The sequence below is a fragment of the Osmia bicornis genome, chromosome 6, assembly GCF_907164935.1.
Source record: "Osmia bicornis bicornis chromosome 6, iOsmBic2.1, whole genome shotgun sequence".
Taxonomy (NCBI): Eukaryota; Metazoa; Arthropoda; class Insecta; order Hymenoptera; family Megachilidae; genus Osmia; species Osmia bicornis.
This window is the reverse complement of record NC_060221.1, coordinates 2,546,976-2,563,839: the sequence shown is the minus strand read 5'-3', so window position 1 is coordinate 2,563,839 and position 16,864 is coordinate 2,546,976. Positions and strand designations below refer to the sequence as shown.

Here is a 16,864-nt window from a genome sequence, read left to right as displayed (position 1 = left end):
AAGTTGTATGTGTTCGTGTGTTCTTTCTCCTCGATCGTTTTCAGCCATCGTATAGCTGGAACGAGATGGAAGCGGCAGATTTCTGATTTGGCAAGGGGTGGGCTCCGCCAACGATGGGGGAAGAAGAAACGGTAGTTTGCGAGGGTGGATGTGATCCATACGAACCCCATGACGTCCTGCACGTTTCACGGGTATTTTTATGGATTCTTCCAAATGCTTGTTCGATCGTTCCGAAACGTTGGCCAACCTATTTTCGTATTCCTCCCTCGTTTGCGCGACTATTTTTTTTGTAGAAGAATTCTTCTCTTTCTGACAGGAAAACGAATCCAGCTGGAATTGTTAGATTGCTAAAAAGAAAAGGATTTTCCATAATTTACATCGTTTCGACCAGTGTCCGCTATTCTTCAATTATATTGCCGTAATTACCACCTTACGAACGCAAAAAAAAAGAAAAAAATGATACTTTACTGCCCACCACGAGTAAAAAAGCTTCCTCTAAGCACTGCAATCAGAGAATCCGTGTATCTTTTTTCTCCAAATGTATTAAAACGAGGCCTAGTCCGTCTTTTTTTTAAATTCCGGGCAAACAGGTAAAAAAGGCCTGGACGGAGATTAGCGATTGGGTACCTGGCCTTTTTCAACCCTTTCTTCGCGTGTCCTTTCAGCAATGAAAAGTATTCAGGGCTTTGGATTGTCCCTAGCCGCAGTTTTTTAACCCTTTTACCACTATGAACGTAAACGCGCGTTCAGGGATTATCAGGCTTTCGGCGGGCTTCGAAATTCATGTTCTAACGCTGAAGCTCGTATATTTATAAAGTTTAAAAGCGCATAAAACGTATCAAATTTGGGATCTTTCGAAAACAGAAAAAACAGTCGACCAATAAAAATAAAACTGCGGAAGGGTTAAGCCAACTTTGCAACTTCCACGAGACGCAAGAACTTTTGGGTAATCCGACTACCCTTTGCACTTGATAAAAACTGTGCGACAGGGTGTACGAGATTCTTTTGTATTTGAAAAAAATCATTCCTTTTTTCTTCTTTTGTTTGATGGAAAAACATTGAGGGTGCAAAAACGGTACCTACTGGCTTTAGCGGCAGAGGGTCTTGCAATGCAAATTATATTAAATATAAAAATTATGAAATAAAAGAGACATGTGTCTTGCATGTAATAAAATCATCCACGAGTAATCTCTGTATGATTCTCACGCAGGTAGGCTACACTTACATTCCGATATGGGGTGGTTTAGGCAGCAGGGGGAGGTCTCAATTTGGACCTCCCCCGAGGTGGGCACCTGTGTGTCAGGCATGGAGGGCTCCGGAGTAATATACATAAGATCCCACAGCCCTCCTTTAGCGCCAGTATCAGTCACTGTAGTCACTGTCGATGATAAAAAAACTCGACTCCACGCACCCTACCCCTATGGCACACCGCATCTGATACAAACGAAAAAAAACTCCCCTACTCTCAACAAGTGTATACCTCTATTGTGTAACCGAGTTGTAATGTGAGATCGATGGTGTATCATGGTAAAAAAAAATTAAAACTTCCCCATGTGCAACAGGTGATCTTTTCATGGGTTAGGGGCTTTACAATCGTTCCCCCTTTGCTATCACTTTTACCCTTTTAAACCTACCCTCTTATTGAGACGTTCCATCAAAACACTCCATTTTTTATCGCTTCTTAATCTGTTAACCCTTTCACACCTGTTCGCGTCTTTGATGAGCCTATTTCTTTTCCAATATTAAAAGTCTTTTGTTTGAAAATTTGACTAGCTAATTTTAATTAATTAAGATTGACCCGGCTCCTCTTGTTCGAGGGTTAAATACGGCTGTGAAAACTTCGCTGGAAAAACGTGTGGCTCGTTAAGGATCATCCATATGTTACCCTCGACGAGAATTCAATGATCACGGAATGACGTTGGCGGATCGATCGATCCTCCTGACCGAAAGGGAATATCATCCCCTTTTTTACCAACATTTTTCCGCTCCTTGTCAACTTTTCAGAAAAACGACACGCCGGATGCAGTGCGTTAAAACGCATTCTTAATGGCCACGGGTTCGATCCCTTTGTCGATGCTTTCCATTTAAAACGGCATCTCTGCTCGTTCATTGAGGTGATCTGCAAAATCTTGTGGTCCCCACGAAGAATGGAGAGAAGGAAAAAAAAAAAACGGAGAGGAGACAGTTTTCTCGTCTTTGACGTTTATAAACGATTTGCTCGAGCATGCAAGCTGTAGTCGTTTAAAAAGAAATTCGAAGAACACGGAAAAGTTCATTACCAAAGTTACTTTTCCTCGTGTCATCCTCTTCATTCGCTTTTTATTACACGTGTAAGATGGTTGTCGTCAGTTAATAGACTTCTGCGAGTAGCTAATCCTCGCTGACACGAAGCTTAAGCCAGCGATTAACTGTAATAAGTGGTAAAAGAGGCTTGGAACGTGGTTTCTCGAGGATGTAACACGCGTGTGTCTCCTGTAGGAAGGAATCTACGGGGAAATTTAGTGGTAGCCACCTTGACGCGAGGCCACAGTTCCGTATTCCTTTTCAAGACCTCTTGGATATATACGTAAAATGGCTCTATAAATAGGGTAGGAGAGGCGCAGCTGAGGCGGAAAGCGGAAATCACGAGGAAAGCACGCGCTTGGGGTCGTATCGTGTGTCGACGCAGCGTAACAAAAAAGAAGAAGAAAAAAAAAGAAGAAGACGAAGAAGAAAAGGGAGGGTGGATGACGTTTGCGAAGCAAGGGATTCTATCTCTTGCGGATTTTCCAGAGAATTTTCCTCTACGACTTATGGCACTTTTTGACTCTGAGTTTCTATTTTCCTTCTCGTTATCAGAAACTTTGTTTTAAATTTTCATCTAAATTAGTCCCCACAAGTGTCGAGATCTTCCAGTCTACAGAAATTCTTAATTTCAAATAATTCCAGGTGATTTAAAATTTCTTTCGAAACACGTTGTTCCAGAATGTCTGGAGTGAAAAAAAAGGAAAAAAGGAAACATGCACCGGGATTGGGACGTTTGAAAAGTGGCCAGAATTAACGCGTGCGCTTTGGCCACCCTGTGACCTCCCTTTTTTCTCCCGGCTGTCCACCCTTGTGCTACGCAGGGGTGCCACGAGGGTGCAGTAGCCCCATGCTCCGCCCTTTGAGGACTTGCCCCTCGCCAGTCGATACACAAAAAAAAAGAGAAGAGAAGAAAACGCCTATAAATGAAAATGATCGGAGTTCTACCAACGACGCGCGGTTTCCTCGTTTCGAAATCCGATTATGCGCCACGAGCGGAAACGTTCTTCGTACTCCGTCGTCCAACTACGCAAATCCGTTGTAATGACCCACGGATTACGCGATTAACGTTGCACGCTTGTTAAGCAACAATGTCTGGGAATTGGACTATGATTTTGATCAAGCAAATAGGGGAAGTTTGTCCACAGCTATTGTCTGAAACTTTTTGCAAATTTACCCTCGGCTCGATATTACGAAATTACGTTCAATAACACTCGGACCCAAAAATTCTACTTTCTCTCGCAAAAACAGTTTTAAAACCTTACAATTTTTTTCTCCCTGTCCAAAGCAAGAGTCGCAGCTTTTCCTTTCCCCGTTGCCGTAGATACATTGAAACGGTTCGTTATTAAGGCTCGGTCAGTCATTAAGCCAGCACACGCACCCGGGGGTGTCCGGTTCGGTCGTGATCCGGGGTGAAAATGCGATTCCGGTCTTTCTCAGCGTCGACAATCGGGTCGCGGAAAACCGGACGGCTGCAGCAGCCGTTTTTCGAAAATCTGCCGGTTATTGGGGTCAGAATCTGACTGGACAATGGTCACGTATGCTTCGATCTATAAATCTTGCATTGTAACAGTGTGGATGTTTAGTCGCCCGCATATTAACCCAGGGGTGAAAAGGCCGCGCACCCGGCATTGTTCAATAGTTGACCCCTCTCGTGGTACAGTGACCCATGGCATTCTTATTTATCAGGTTACGAGTCGCCACTGCTCGTAACCGATCCACGGATCCCATCGATTCCATTCGTCCGTGTCCTAGCCTGCCTAGTTTCCTCTTTCTTTCATCTCCGCCACGCTATATGTTCGCACCCTTCGCGAAACTCGAACCGAAAGATTTGGGAACGGCGAGTATTTCCATTCGTTTCGCTACGATTTTCTAATACCATGGTCACTGATAAATTAGCTTTCGAAGTTTTACGATTATTCCTGCTATGAGTCAACGATGGATCAGCCAAAGAAATAGTAGACGCAGAATAACCAACAGTTTCAAAAGGGAAGGAACAGAAAGAAATCTTGAGATCAAGATCTAACGTAAGCCAGATGCCCTAACAAAGAGAATCCTATCTTTTTCAAACCAAAAAAAAATTGTATGCAAGCTAATATTTCCATTGATCTACACCTTGCGCACCTTCGAAAAAAAGGTGTTTTCATCGCGATCGATCCCCTTTTCGTTCCAGGGGTGAGTCGAGTTTTTTGTAAACCTGTTCCTTCCGTCTAATAATCTACTTCTTTTTTTTCCCTTCCCCTTCTAGATTCACGATGTCGGCACGCGGCAGAGTTTTGTTCCGAGTCTGACATCCGACTAACGATCCCTCGAGTGTGTGTTTATTATAAGCGACGCGAGTCGCGACACGCGCTCGGAAAAACCAGTCGACAAAAAAGAAGAGAGAGAAGGAACGAGGGGTGAAAGAGAAAGAGAGGGATGCCAGTTTTCCCGATTTACGGGAAGCATAAAAAGCCAGGGTGGGGTAGAAAGGAAAGAAAGGACGAGGGCTGAGAAAGGCGAGGGGGTCGGGAAAAAAAAGAAGAACGAACACGCGGACTTGCGGGTAGAACTGGCACGGAGTGGATTCGGCCACTGAATATCGAGAGCCCTTCAATCCGCAGAGGGTCCACGGACGGCAGAGGGGAATACATAAGGGAGGGGAATGAGAAAAAAAAAATCTATTTCGAAAAGCGACTGCCACACCGGGCGAACTGACCGCCAAGTCGTCACTTAGGGATCTCTTTCAGAAGGTAACATATTTTTTTTCTTTCGTTTCTTAACAAAATCCTCTCCCTTCGTGTCCGGCAAAGTGAGATTAATGCGAAGACGTTGCAGCTTTCTGTTCTGGAATCGGGAGGTTTAATTTTCTATTTACGTTTCGTTTTTTATAAGGATTTCGAGGTAGAAGAATCCATCCTGAGGGAGTGATAATTAGCTCTGAAATTGGAATTGCATTCGTTAATTGCAACTGCATCTAACGAAAGATGAAAATATTCCAATAAAAAAATGCAAGTATGTGTAAAATAACCAAGAGTTAGAGAGAGAGGGGTGTATGGGTGGTGTCAGCAGATGAACCATAAGTATGGGTCAAGCCAGCACGAGCGTGGGTCAGCTGTCAGTTGTTTGTCCTTATAGGAGGGCGCCCATTTGTGCGTTGCAGGCTGTGCTGCAGCCGCGATGGACCCACGACATCCTTGGCCAACGTTCTGCTCTTTTTCTATTCATTTCACCGAGTTCTCGGACCCCTGCACCGTTGTCCGGAACAAGAATTCCTGGCACGAGTCTCTTCCGTCTCATTCACCTTTCTTACGAAACTTTCGGCTATTCTTAAAAAGAAATCTCGATAAACGATTCCCTCCTATGATTCCTTTTTTTACGTTTTCTATTTCCAACCGATTTTCCAACACGGATTTCCATAAAAAAAGAAATGCAGCGATGACTCTGTGTTGTTTTCTTCTTGAAAGTTGGCGAAGCAAACAGCAACGTCCAAACACGATAACAACGAGCCATTGTCTCGTGGGTTTGCGGCTAATCCTGAGAATGGAAAAATAATAGCTCAGCCCCGGTGAGCCAGCCTCCTGAAAGTTGGCAAGCAGAAAAAAGGAAAACACCTTGTGCCCTTAAAAATATCTCAACCGATGAGTCAATCTCTTTTCTTTATAATTCAAATTTCTACCTTCAACCTTTTTAGCAACCGTCTTAGTAATTAACGCTCTTCTAATTAACCCACTGTTGTAGATTTTTACCGTTTATCTGTTACGCAAGATTCATTAACCAAAAGCAATTAGCAGTAAAAGGGATAAATAGCTTTTAAACTGGAAATGAATCACTCGAGTTTTTCTATCGATGACATAAGAAACGTAAGGAAAATCGTTTGTTTACCGTAAAGAGAAGTCGATAGGAAAGTGGATTGTTTTAGCGATGAAGAATCAGAGGTCAACGTGACAGTGATAAAAAAGTAAAGAGCATTAGTTGGAAGGGAATCGATGAGTCAAGGGCTGTCGAAGAAACGAAGAAAATCATAGTACGATCGCGATAACGCGAAAACTGGCTCGTTATGCATCTTCAAGCTCGTTTACCGACAAGTTAAAACTCATTAAAACCGTGCACGCGTTAACATTCCTCGAGTTCCTTCGCTAATTTCTTTTTTTCCGTCCAAGTACACGGTTGTTTGGAAAAATACTATACAGAAACGATACGTTTAACGTACGACGGCACAAAGATATTTCCAATCGAGCGAACGGAAATTTTTCTTTCCAGAGAAATAGGGGAAAACGCGACGTATTTATCGTACGGCTGCTGCGGGGCGGAACAGAACGGGAAAATATTTTTCTGCGAAAATTTCGAGAGTCTCGAGAGGGGTGCGAAAGGGGTTACGGAGCAGCTGTTTAAACGAGCTTCGACACACCCACGCTCAGGTAGGGGATGCGCGTTTCCTGTCGCATTTACCTACGTTCGTCGAATATTTTGCATAAATATCCCTCTTAAAACATTGAAAATTTAGATCACAGTAATTAATAACTTTTTTCTTCAAAGAATTGTTAGAGAAAGAAGAAGGAAAAATGTTTTGAGTTTCGTGGAAAAAGGAGTGAAAGAAGGGGAGGAGCGCGTGTCCCGTAACCCTCCGCCCTTGCCAGTCATCGCGGATAAATAACAATATAGGAAACTCTCAATAATGCACACGCGTCTGTTCCCCGATTTTCTCTTCATCCGGGAAAACGAGCCAGACTGACGTGAGTTTCATATTTTTCAGCCGGCATCGTCACTGTATCAAAAACATGTCGGTCCTTCATTTACCGCAACCGTGCCACTGGAATAAAGGAAAATAGAATGAAAGACGCATTAAAGTTTCGTGTACTTAACTTCGTTGCTTGTTTTCCTGGAAAGGATTAATTTATACCAGTCCCAATAAAGGTATCGGATTTTTTCCCTGGAAAATATCCCGGCGATCCAGGTAGACGGTACCCATAAATTCGCTTTGCAATTGTTACAATAACGTACCTACAATTTTATACCGAGAATTTTGCGCGTGGTTACATTTTCGAATTTCTGTTTGCCATTATTGTACCGAAGAAAAATTCCTATGGTAACTGAGTTTCCGTAATTTGCTATTAGAAGAAGGGTTATTGAAAAAATAGTCCTGTAATAATTGTGTTTGGGAAAAGATGGAAAATAGTAGGGAAAGTTATTCAACGTTTAACCCCGTTACCGAAGTAACAGTACACCTTTCGTGGGCCAAGGGAGTGATAATAAAAACTAGCACTTTCGGCTCGTAAATTTTCGAAAACGATGACCCGGTGTCCTGTAAATGTGCAAGCAAAATGTGCCAAAATCCATGTAATTGCGGCCTGTCCTTTTACCATTCCAGGAACTAACGGGTTTCCTCAAACATTCCCTTCCAACCATAATTGTTCGTATTATTCAAAAGTTAATGAGCTTACTTTAGAAACCAACAATATTCAATATTTACGCTTTGGAAGTGTTTTTTAAAGTGTTTGTGAATAATTAAACCTAAGTGGGTTTGGTTTGATGCGATTGCTTTTGAAATTGACTTAAAGTCCACTTATTAGCGTCTCGTAAACCGTTGCGGTTTTTTCTCATTGCCCGAATAGCGACAATCCAATTAGATTCACTTAGAACCTTCGTCGGAAGGTGGTACAATAAAAATAATCTCACCCTCCCGTAACGGTTGCACTTATAGACCTGCGACCCTTTTGTTTTCTTCGTACACGTTGCGGCTCCACGGGTTACGCCCTAATCGCGGTACAATTACCTATTGCAATATTCTGCTCTTCAATTCCATCTTTTCTTACCAAGTTTCTACTTTAGATGTAATTCTTCCAATTTCAATGCGTCATTTTAGAGACGTTACGTTTCATAGTTCGGGATCAGAATTGACCCAGCCACCACTGTTCAAGAGTTAAAGAGCGAAGTTGGAAAAATTCAGCAAATTACCAGCAACCCTCGAGTCATAATACGACCCAATTTTCTGTATAAGTAACTCCATTTTCCTGGAAAATTGCACCTAAGGACGCAATAAATAAAATCACGTTTCTCGAGGTTTTTACCTATTCGAGGAAAAGTCATTTGAATATGACGTACCCCTTTGCGAGTAGACCTATAGTCCACCGTCCTTCGTATTGTTCCGCAGCGTACCGTTCTCCCCCGCCCTCATAAATATGACGAAAACCGAATACGCGTAAACACTGGCTCGGATGAGGAGCAATAACGGCAATAAATAACGCGATTAGCCTACCAAAGTTCTAGATTTCTTAACCAGGCCGTTGGCCGACCGTTCAGGTCAACCACCCTAGAGCCTTACCTACGGCCACGCTCCATATTTGACCGAAACCATCCACCCCCGTACCTTCATCGACGTTTTTCACTCATTGTTCTATAATCCTTTCTTTCACACTTGTTATTGAAAATATTCAATGTTGCTTTCTATACCAGGTTGACCAGGAAATCCTTTCTTTTATCCGTTAAATTGAATTGTGCCTGAAGAAATATTCTAAGCGAATCGTCGCAGTCGGCCATCAGAAACGAAAGACCAACTTTTACGTGGAAAAAGTAGGTTTTTTTCCTGAACGGGAAAAAGTAAGATCGTGAAAGGGTTAAACCGTAAGAAGAAAACGAAGGAACAGTTAGAAAATCCATGTATCCTCGTTCCTCCTGTTCCCTTTTTTGTTTCTTCCTCTCCAGTCAGAGTAGCGTAACTGTAAAAGCATCGTAAACGGTTCCGTTCGTTGGGAAAGAAGATTAGAGAGAAAGGGTTAAAGAGGATTTTTTGATGCACCCTTTATGGTGGCTTCCAGATTTTTTCCTCCCCCGCCCAACGTTCGAAAGGGTTAAAAGGACGATTTATAGCGTGCCCTTCTGTGTACCTGTTGGTCGAAAGGACTTTAAGAACCTTCCTCGACACGCTTTGCATGTTGTTACTCAGAAAATCTGTTAGTCATCAAATTTTAACAGTTTTATAAGAACTGTTCCCTCTTTCTTCTTCCACTCTCGCCATCTTTTTTCTTCGATTTACTAAAATAGCCAGAAAGTAAGAGTTAAAGGTGGAAAACCTTGAAAGTTTCCGTAATTTTCGACACAGGATCATTTGGTAGGACTTAATGGTTTTGCTGGATGTTTTTCAGAAACTCGGGAAAGGGTGCGATCTGTCTGAAGAGGAGAGAAAGCAGACTGCCCTTGACGGAAAAAGAAGAAGGGTGCGAGTTCAGAAAACGCTCGCTCTAATTAGAGGATCCTTTCACTATTTTAGTACATATTTTTAAACTTCGTAGTTTCTTGGTAAATCTAAACGCGACGAAGAATAAAGTGCCATATTAGATGAAAAAAATAATAATTGCAATGAAATTGAGTATGCCAATACTATTTCAATTGACTGTAACTTTTACCATTTCGCCTATTTAAGTACGAAACGCGAATATTAGAAATGGAATTGTAGAAGATGGAAACATGAACGGCAATGGAAGGTGTATTTTGGTTGAAACATTTAAAGCGTTAGGATATTTCGCACGCGAAAGCGAATGGCGTCCGAATGGGAGGGATAATTCAAAAACGTTCTATGAATCCCGAGGATGTGTCCTTAGCTGCGATTGGACAAACGAGGTTGCCCGGAAGGGAGAGGGTAGCTGCCCCTCGACTCAATCCACAAATAAAGCCGGTATTTCACTTTGGGTCCTAGGACGTTGTCAGTCGACCTCGGGCATTCACACGGTACTCGAGTCCGGGTCGAAGGAGAAGAACGAGAAGAAGACACATTTGTCCGCTTCTCTTATCGTACACGTTCATCTGTTTTTCTTTGCTGTCTTATTTTCACGCGTTCGGTTTTCCTCTTCTTCTTGGCTTCAACAAGCCTGGAAATCGATAAGAATTCGTGCGATCGCGAGTTCCCTCATTTGTGCTTACTGTGTTCTGGTGCGTCGACTTGTGTATGTGTGTGAACTTTATTTGGGATCAAACGGAAGGAAGTTCGCGAAACTGGAGGAAGCTGGAGACTCCTGGCTCGAGGTTGGTCCGATCATTATTAATAAATAAGGACCGGAATATTTTAATGAGCATCGTCACCGATAATGGATTAAAATGATATCCAAGTTCAGCATGTTCCTTCTCTTTTAACGATTATCTTATCAAAATAAATTGCGAAACGTTTCACCATCCGTGGCTAAATAAAAATTTCTTCGTTAGAATAATATTTAAACTTATGAATGAAGTTTTATCACCAGAGTCGCTCGATAATTATCTGAACCTTCAGATTGTTAAGAGACGAAGGAAGATCGAGAATGGAACGATTGCCGATCGATCATCAATCTCTTTCTTGTTTTTTTCTTCTTTCTTTTTTGTCAATTTCTCTGTGTTTCGCGGTTTCAATTCGATCACATGTTTTTTTACCGTTCTTCGTTTGTCACGGTATAAAAATATTAGCCGGATCGTAAGGACGTTGGATTTTTGAGTTTTCTGTCGAAAGGCAGCGTCGTTCAGGAATTTATCGACTTTCCGATCGAGGTATATTACTCGGAATTCGACGGTTGTTTAGCTTCTTGTGTGTGTATGTGCGTTTCGAAAAGTGTCGATTGACCGCAATGACATCGTTCATGGAATCGACGAAGAAACAAACACCATGGAAATTCAATATGTCGGGAGCAACAAGAATATTTCGGTGAAAAAACGAACGAACAATTTTTTTAAAGCGATACGATAATTATTAACGTTTCGTGCGATTCCTTTGGTCACTGATAGCGGCCTCAACTCTCGAGGGTGTGCTGGACACCTCTTCGCTTCCGGTGCACCGTGGTGCGCTCGCACAATATCTCAAGTTCTTTCGATTTTCTGATTCTTCAACTTCTATCACGATTCATTCGTTTCTCTCCTCCTTGAAATTCTTGAAATCGAAAGGTCGACATTCTCGATACACGTAGTCAGGTTTTCATTATTTACTGTTGTGATTGTAGCTTTGGAATTTCGAAAGACTGGGGCTTCTTCGACCTTTGCCAAAGTCTTTTTTCTTTTTGCTCGAACGAGCACGGAGTTTCGCTTTAATCGACTCGTAAACGACCTTACTATGGAATGCGAGCGTTTACCAAAAGAATTCCCCTACAACATCTTCTTGGAATACTCGAAATTTCCATCGTGCCAAATTTAAATCGACGTCTTAGCGAAAATTTAGTAAAACAATTCTCAAGTTTTCAAAGAAACTCGTGACTGGAGAATGAAATGAAAGAGAATAGGTTCAAGATGGTTGGCCGAGTAAATTTGCATGCGGTGTAATTGCAGGCTTAGGGATAACAGTTACCAGGAGGAAGACGCTGGCCGTTGTTACAAGGGTTGTTTATTCTCACCCTATTCTCGGTCACGACTGTTCTACGGTCGTGGCAAAGAGGAAAAACTGTCGTTGAAATTTTATTTATGACCAGCACCGTCTTCGCTACACGAACAATGAGATTATTCCTCAGAAGTCAAAAGCGGAATCTTCGAAAACCCGTACTCTGTCAGGAGGCCTTCAAAAGCGTGCTCTACTTGAATAAACGAGCATAGACCTTAACCCTGCCCCGGAACCATTCCTCTTTCCAACCAGCAGTTAGAACAATAAATTTTCCTCCTTTCTCTCGATGGATCGTAATTTCAAATCATCCCCGTCGCAGACAAATTTTTATTGCTTAATTACTCGGACTTCTCGGAAGTTCCAGCAATAATTGTTGAATAACTCTAGAAACTCTAGGGGTTTTATTTTAATTAATTACGAACAATCGTTGAACGTGGCTGGAAAGAAATTCAAAGCAAACAGAAAATCTCCGAAATCGATCGTTTTTCAGTATAGTTAACGGTGATTGGCGGTTTGATATAAATATTGACGATAACGAAGGACACCTTTTCGATCGGAACAATTATATTATGTACGTAGTTCGTTGTCAGAACTTCGAATAAATTAGCCTGACCATTTTGTGTATACACGTCGAAGAAGCGAACTGCACGACTACAGTGAAACATTGTGAAACGATTTTCGCTTTGTCGTGGTCGAACCCTTGTTCGTGGAAATTCGCACAATCACCCTGAATCCTTAACCCTTTTCGACCTTGTATTGTCGAGAAGGATCGATTGAAACTTTTCACCTGTTTCTTTATTCCTTTTGAAAAACTTGCGACGATTTTTCAATTTCAATTTTTCCATCTGCTACCAACAACATGGAGACGCGTTTAGAAAAAAGGTGTATCCGCATTTGTTCTTTTTTTAAAGAATTGCAATCTCATAATTTCCTGTTTATCTTTTGCAAATAGAGTGACAAGATGAGAGGGAACTGGGACACGGCGGAACCTTTGGTACACGCGCCGAATCAGCAACGGCAACAACAGCAACAAACCATCGTCGAAGAGCAAAGGCATCCCCTCCATTCACCAACCACGCCCGTTTGGGGTATACCCGATAGAATCGTGGTGAGTAATCGTTCCAACCCCTCCTCGATCGACGCTTCTCTCTCTTTCTTTTAACTTATTCACCCTCTCGTCGTTCTTTACCCATCCCTACTCCACCCTCACCCTCCTACTGTATCCTCGTTTTTTCATCCCCTGCACAACACCCTTCTTTATTTCTTTCATCGTTTCATCCCTTTTCCGCCATCGACAAAATGTCGTTTCATGGACCAACTTACTCTTCGGAGATTCTTCTGCTCGTCTCAATCTTATTTCCAAGAAGGTACATATCCTTGATTTCCAGAAGGAGGAACCGTCAGAGGACAAGAACAACGATTCAGGCGTGTCACCTGATTATTACACCAGCAACTCTGCCTCGCCCAGAAGCAGAAGATCCTCTTCAACGGCGAACTGCAGTTTGTCGCCCGGAAGCGCTACTTCTCAAGACTCGAGCACCATGCAATGCAGCGCGTTCGATTACAGTCCGCAAAGGATGTTCAAGAACTGCGGTTCACCGCTCGAATATAACAGGCATCACTCGATGAACGACCATCAGTCGGACCAGGCGATGGACGTCGCTTCCAGCACGGTGAAACCGTCCAACGAAGACGTCGAGTTCGTTCAGGACACCCTGCAGTGTCCCATTTGCGCGTTTACCACCTTGAATAGGTGAGTTTTGAAAGAAGAACGAGTAGAAGAATTTTTATCCCTACTAATTTTCTATTCTCTTTCGTTCTCTACCGTAGGTTAGCATTCACCGATCATTTAAGGACGCATTGCACGATCCAATGCGAGACGACAGACTTTGTAAAGACGATCCTCGGCCAGTTGTCAACGTCGGGATCCATCCAGGACGAGAACAGGTCGACGCCACCTCAAGGTGAACGATCGAAGCAGATGGAGGAGCTAGAGGAAGCGGACGAGCCGGGACTCCGAGTTCCCCGGTTGAATTCCCAGGGTAAAGTGAAGACGTTCAGATGCAAACAGTGCGATTTTACCGCGATCACTAAGCTCGAGTTCTGGGAGCACAGTCGCGGTCACATCAAGGCCGAGAAACTGTTGACCTGTACGAGGTGCCCTTTCGTTACCGAGTACAAGCATCATCTAGAGTACCATATGAGGAACCACGCCGGATCTAAACCGTTCAAGTGCGACAAGTGTTCGTACTCGTGTGTCAACAAGTCGATGTTGAACAGCCACTTGAAGTCGCATTCGAACGTTTATCAATACAGATGCGCCAATTGTTCGTACGCTACCAAGTACTGTCACTCGTTGAAGCTTCACCTGAGGAAGTATTCTCATCAACCGGCGATGGTGTTGAACGCGGATGGTTCACCGAACCCGTTGCCCATCATAGACGTCTATGGAACTAGACGGGGACCGAAGCCGAAGTCGGTCAAGATACCCCAGGAAGACAGCAGCCAAACCGGCAACGTTGTTCCCACCAACAATAACTTGCAGATTTCACTGTCGTCCTCCCAGATCGTAGTTCCATCCCAGATGTCCCCGGTCAACTATCGCGTGTCGATGAACTCGGTGAACAGCTTGAACGGTGCGAACACCCCGAACGGTTTGAACGGGGCGGTCCCTAACCCGTCGCTGATGGCCTTCTCGTACAATCAAATATTCGCTGGATTTCCATTGGCCACCGCCATACCAGTCGCGTTCGAAGAGAACAGCGTCGAAAAGCAATTGGACAGGATCAGATCGCACGCCTTGATGGATTACGCTAAGGTGATCGATCCTGACAGCAGCATTCCCGAGGAGATACCGCAGGATCTAGAGGTCAAGTGTTTCGATTCTATCAGAACCTGCGACGAATCCAACGATTTGATTAACAACGACCTCGCCAAAATAAACGGCGCCCCGATGCCCAACATGGAGAACCAGGAACAGCGCAAGGACTCGAAAGTGACGCCGTTGGACCTCAGCAAACCCAACGTCCCTAGCAACGTCCAGAGCAGACCAACGACTAACTCGTCAAAACTGACAGGGACCAGCAGACGCAAAGGAAGAGCCGTGAAGCTGGAACGTCGGGTGGTCGAAGAGGACACGGACGATGAACATCTCCCTGGAGAACCGGAAGAGATGTACGAGTCCGCGGTCCCCGCTAGTCCCGTCTCCCGTGACGATAAGGAGACCAACGAACGAACCAGCACCCTTGGTAACGAGTTCACTTGCCAATACTGCGAGATCGCGTTCGGTAACGTAGTGATGTACACCGTACACATGGGATACCATGGTTACAAGGATCCTTACACTTGCAACATGTGCGGCCATCAGTGCACCGACAAGGTGTCCTTCTTCTTGCACATCGCCAGGTCAAAGCACTCGTAGAAATTCGAGGTAATTTTGAAAGAAGAAAAACGTGGATTAATATGTGCCATTAAAGTGTGCTCCATGGTGGTGATCCTTTCAAGACTTTAAGGAACGTTTACTTCCTGGGCAGGAAATGGCGGATGTCGCTCAAACGACGACTTGGATATTTTTTTTCTGAGACTGTCGTGGATATGTACCTCAATCACGTGTACAAATTGTTAGTAAGCGTGCATAGAAAACTGAATATTATATATATACATATATATTATATTTTCATAGAGACAAATATTCTTTAAGTTAAGGATATGTGATTTTCCGAGAATCTTGACCGAACGTCCAAAAAATTAGAGTAGCTATTCGCTAAGGCAGCTTTGCTGGAACAAGAGAATTGAAACTGTACAGCGAAATATTAATTTTAACCCTTTCGCTACCAAGGATGATTATGATCACCCCTTAAAAATTGAGAAAATCATGATTGATGAAGTTTTCTCGTTTTGGTATTTTGTTAACTCGTAGCGAAAGGGTTGAGGAAAATCTAATTTCAGAGCTGAGTGAAATCATTCGCTACGGTGAATATTTTTCCACCGCTTTTTTATAACATTTTTCTATATATAAGCGTACATATATAGATGCATATATTATAAATCAACAAAGAGACTGATATTTCACTTAGCTCCGAATGAAATTCTTTATTATTTTTCTTTAATCGAAGATTCTCGTTCTGGCATGTATTCGTTCGAGATTTAATTAAGTTCATTGAAGTCGATACTCTGGCTAGGTGTAAGTTAAACGCGTCAATTAAAAGCTGATGTTAAATGAGAGAAATGGTGATGATTAATTAAGAGGGACGAGAGGTTGAAGATTACTTGAAGGAAATAACGAGGGGATCGAAGTGGAACTTGCGAAGAAAAATTCTCGATTCTAGTCAAAAAACACCGGGTTGGGCGCTGTGAGTGTCGGTGGTGCTCGGTGTGCAATGCAAAAATAAAAAAGAAAAGAAATGAAAAGGAAACATCTAACAAAAGGGTTGGCTGTTGTGTCTAAAAGCACGAATATTCCAAGATATACTTTCATAGTGCACCAACACGTTTTCGAGGACCATGTTTCCCTTCGTTCGTATAATAGAAAGGCAAAATTGTCGATTTTTTACCAAGAGGCCTTAACTTCAACACGTTCTTATTATAAATTTTTTCGAATTGACTACCTTCTTAATATTTTTTTTCAGTTTTCATTTATTTTTTACTTTGAAGTTTGTTTTACAAAATACGCGAGACTATTTCGTTTTTTTTATACCTTTACGTTTATTTTTTTCGTTTTTTTTTTCAAGAACGCGGTGACGAGAAGTGTGGCCAATGTTAATAATCGACCATCAATGTTTCTTTCTTGCAAAATTTATTTTTTTTTTTTCGTTTTTAATTCGAATAGGAATAATGACGACGTTTAGTAACATGTTGAATATATGATATCAATACTAATTACGATTATCTTTCATTTTTCTTTTTTTCTTTTAACGCGACTCCTTTAACATTGACTCGACGGAATCTTATTTGGTTCACCGTTTTCAATTTCCCAAAGTCCCTTTCAGCAAGAAGAACTTATGCCTTTTTTTAATCGAACGAAGGGAAACACTCATTTTCCATTTTTCGAACAAGAGACGATTTATGTAAAGTCTATATTTTTTAATACGAGAAAAAAAGGATTCATGAAGATAGAGTAGGATTACAAAGGATCACAATTTATTTTCTGTTTATTTTCGTTCAATATTCCCCGACCAATAATGTATGAAACGAGTGTGAGGCGTTGTTCTTTTTCACGAATGAAGAAAAAAAATTTAAATAAATCCACTTTATCAGCGAGGGAAAAAT

At 42.4% G+C, this 16,864-nt stretch overlaps 1 protein-coding gene across 2 annotated transcripts; it reads left to right on the top strand.

Annotated features, from left to right (window-relative positions):
* Positions 1-9,960: 9,960 nt before the first annotated feature.
* Positions 9,961-16,684, top strand: LOC114871579 (protein hunchback). 2 transcript variants are annotated; one of them, XM_029177668.2, is made up of 4 exons: positions 9,961-10,284; positions 12,549-12,704; positions 12,985-13,349; positions 13,427-16,684. In XM_029177668.2, exons 2-4 carry the CDS (start codon positions 12,558-12,560, stop codon positions 15,015-15,017), a joined length of 2,103 nt encoding a protein of 700 aa, XP_029033501.2. In that variant the 5' UTR covers positions 9,961-10,284; positions 12,549-12,557; the 3' UTR covers positions 15,018-16,684. The 2 variants fall into 2 exon arrangements, with proteins under 2 accessions (XP_029033501.2, XP_029033502.2); XM_029177669.2 differs by lacking the exon at positions 9,961-10,284 and adding an exon at positions 12,249-12,478.
* Positions 16,685-16,864: the final 180 nt, after the last annotated feature.

What these genes read in the sequence shown, in the direction of transcription:
- LOC114871579 (XM_029177668.2), top strand. Translation starts at nt 12,558, where the DNA reads ATGAGAGGGAACTGGGACACGGCGGAACCTTTGGTACACGCGCCGAAT. An exon ending in GTATACCCGATAGAATCGTG is followed by an intron (nt 12,705 to 12,984) that starts GTGAGTAATCGT and finishes CTTGATTTCCAG; the next exon opens with AAGGAGGAACCGTCAGAGGA. An exon ending in GCGTTTACCACCTTGAATAG is followed by an intron (nt 13,350 to 13,426) that starts GTGAGTTTTGAA and finishes TCTCTACCGTAG; the next exon opens with GTTAGCATTCACCGATCATT.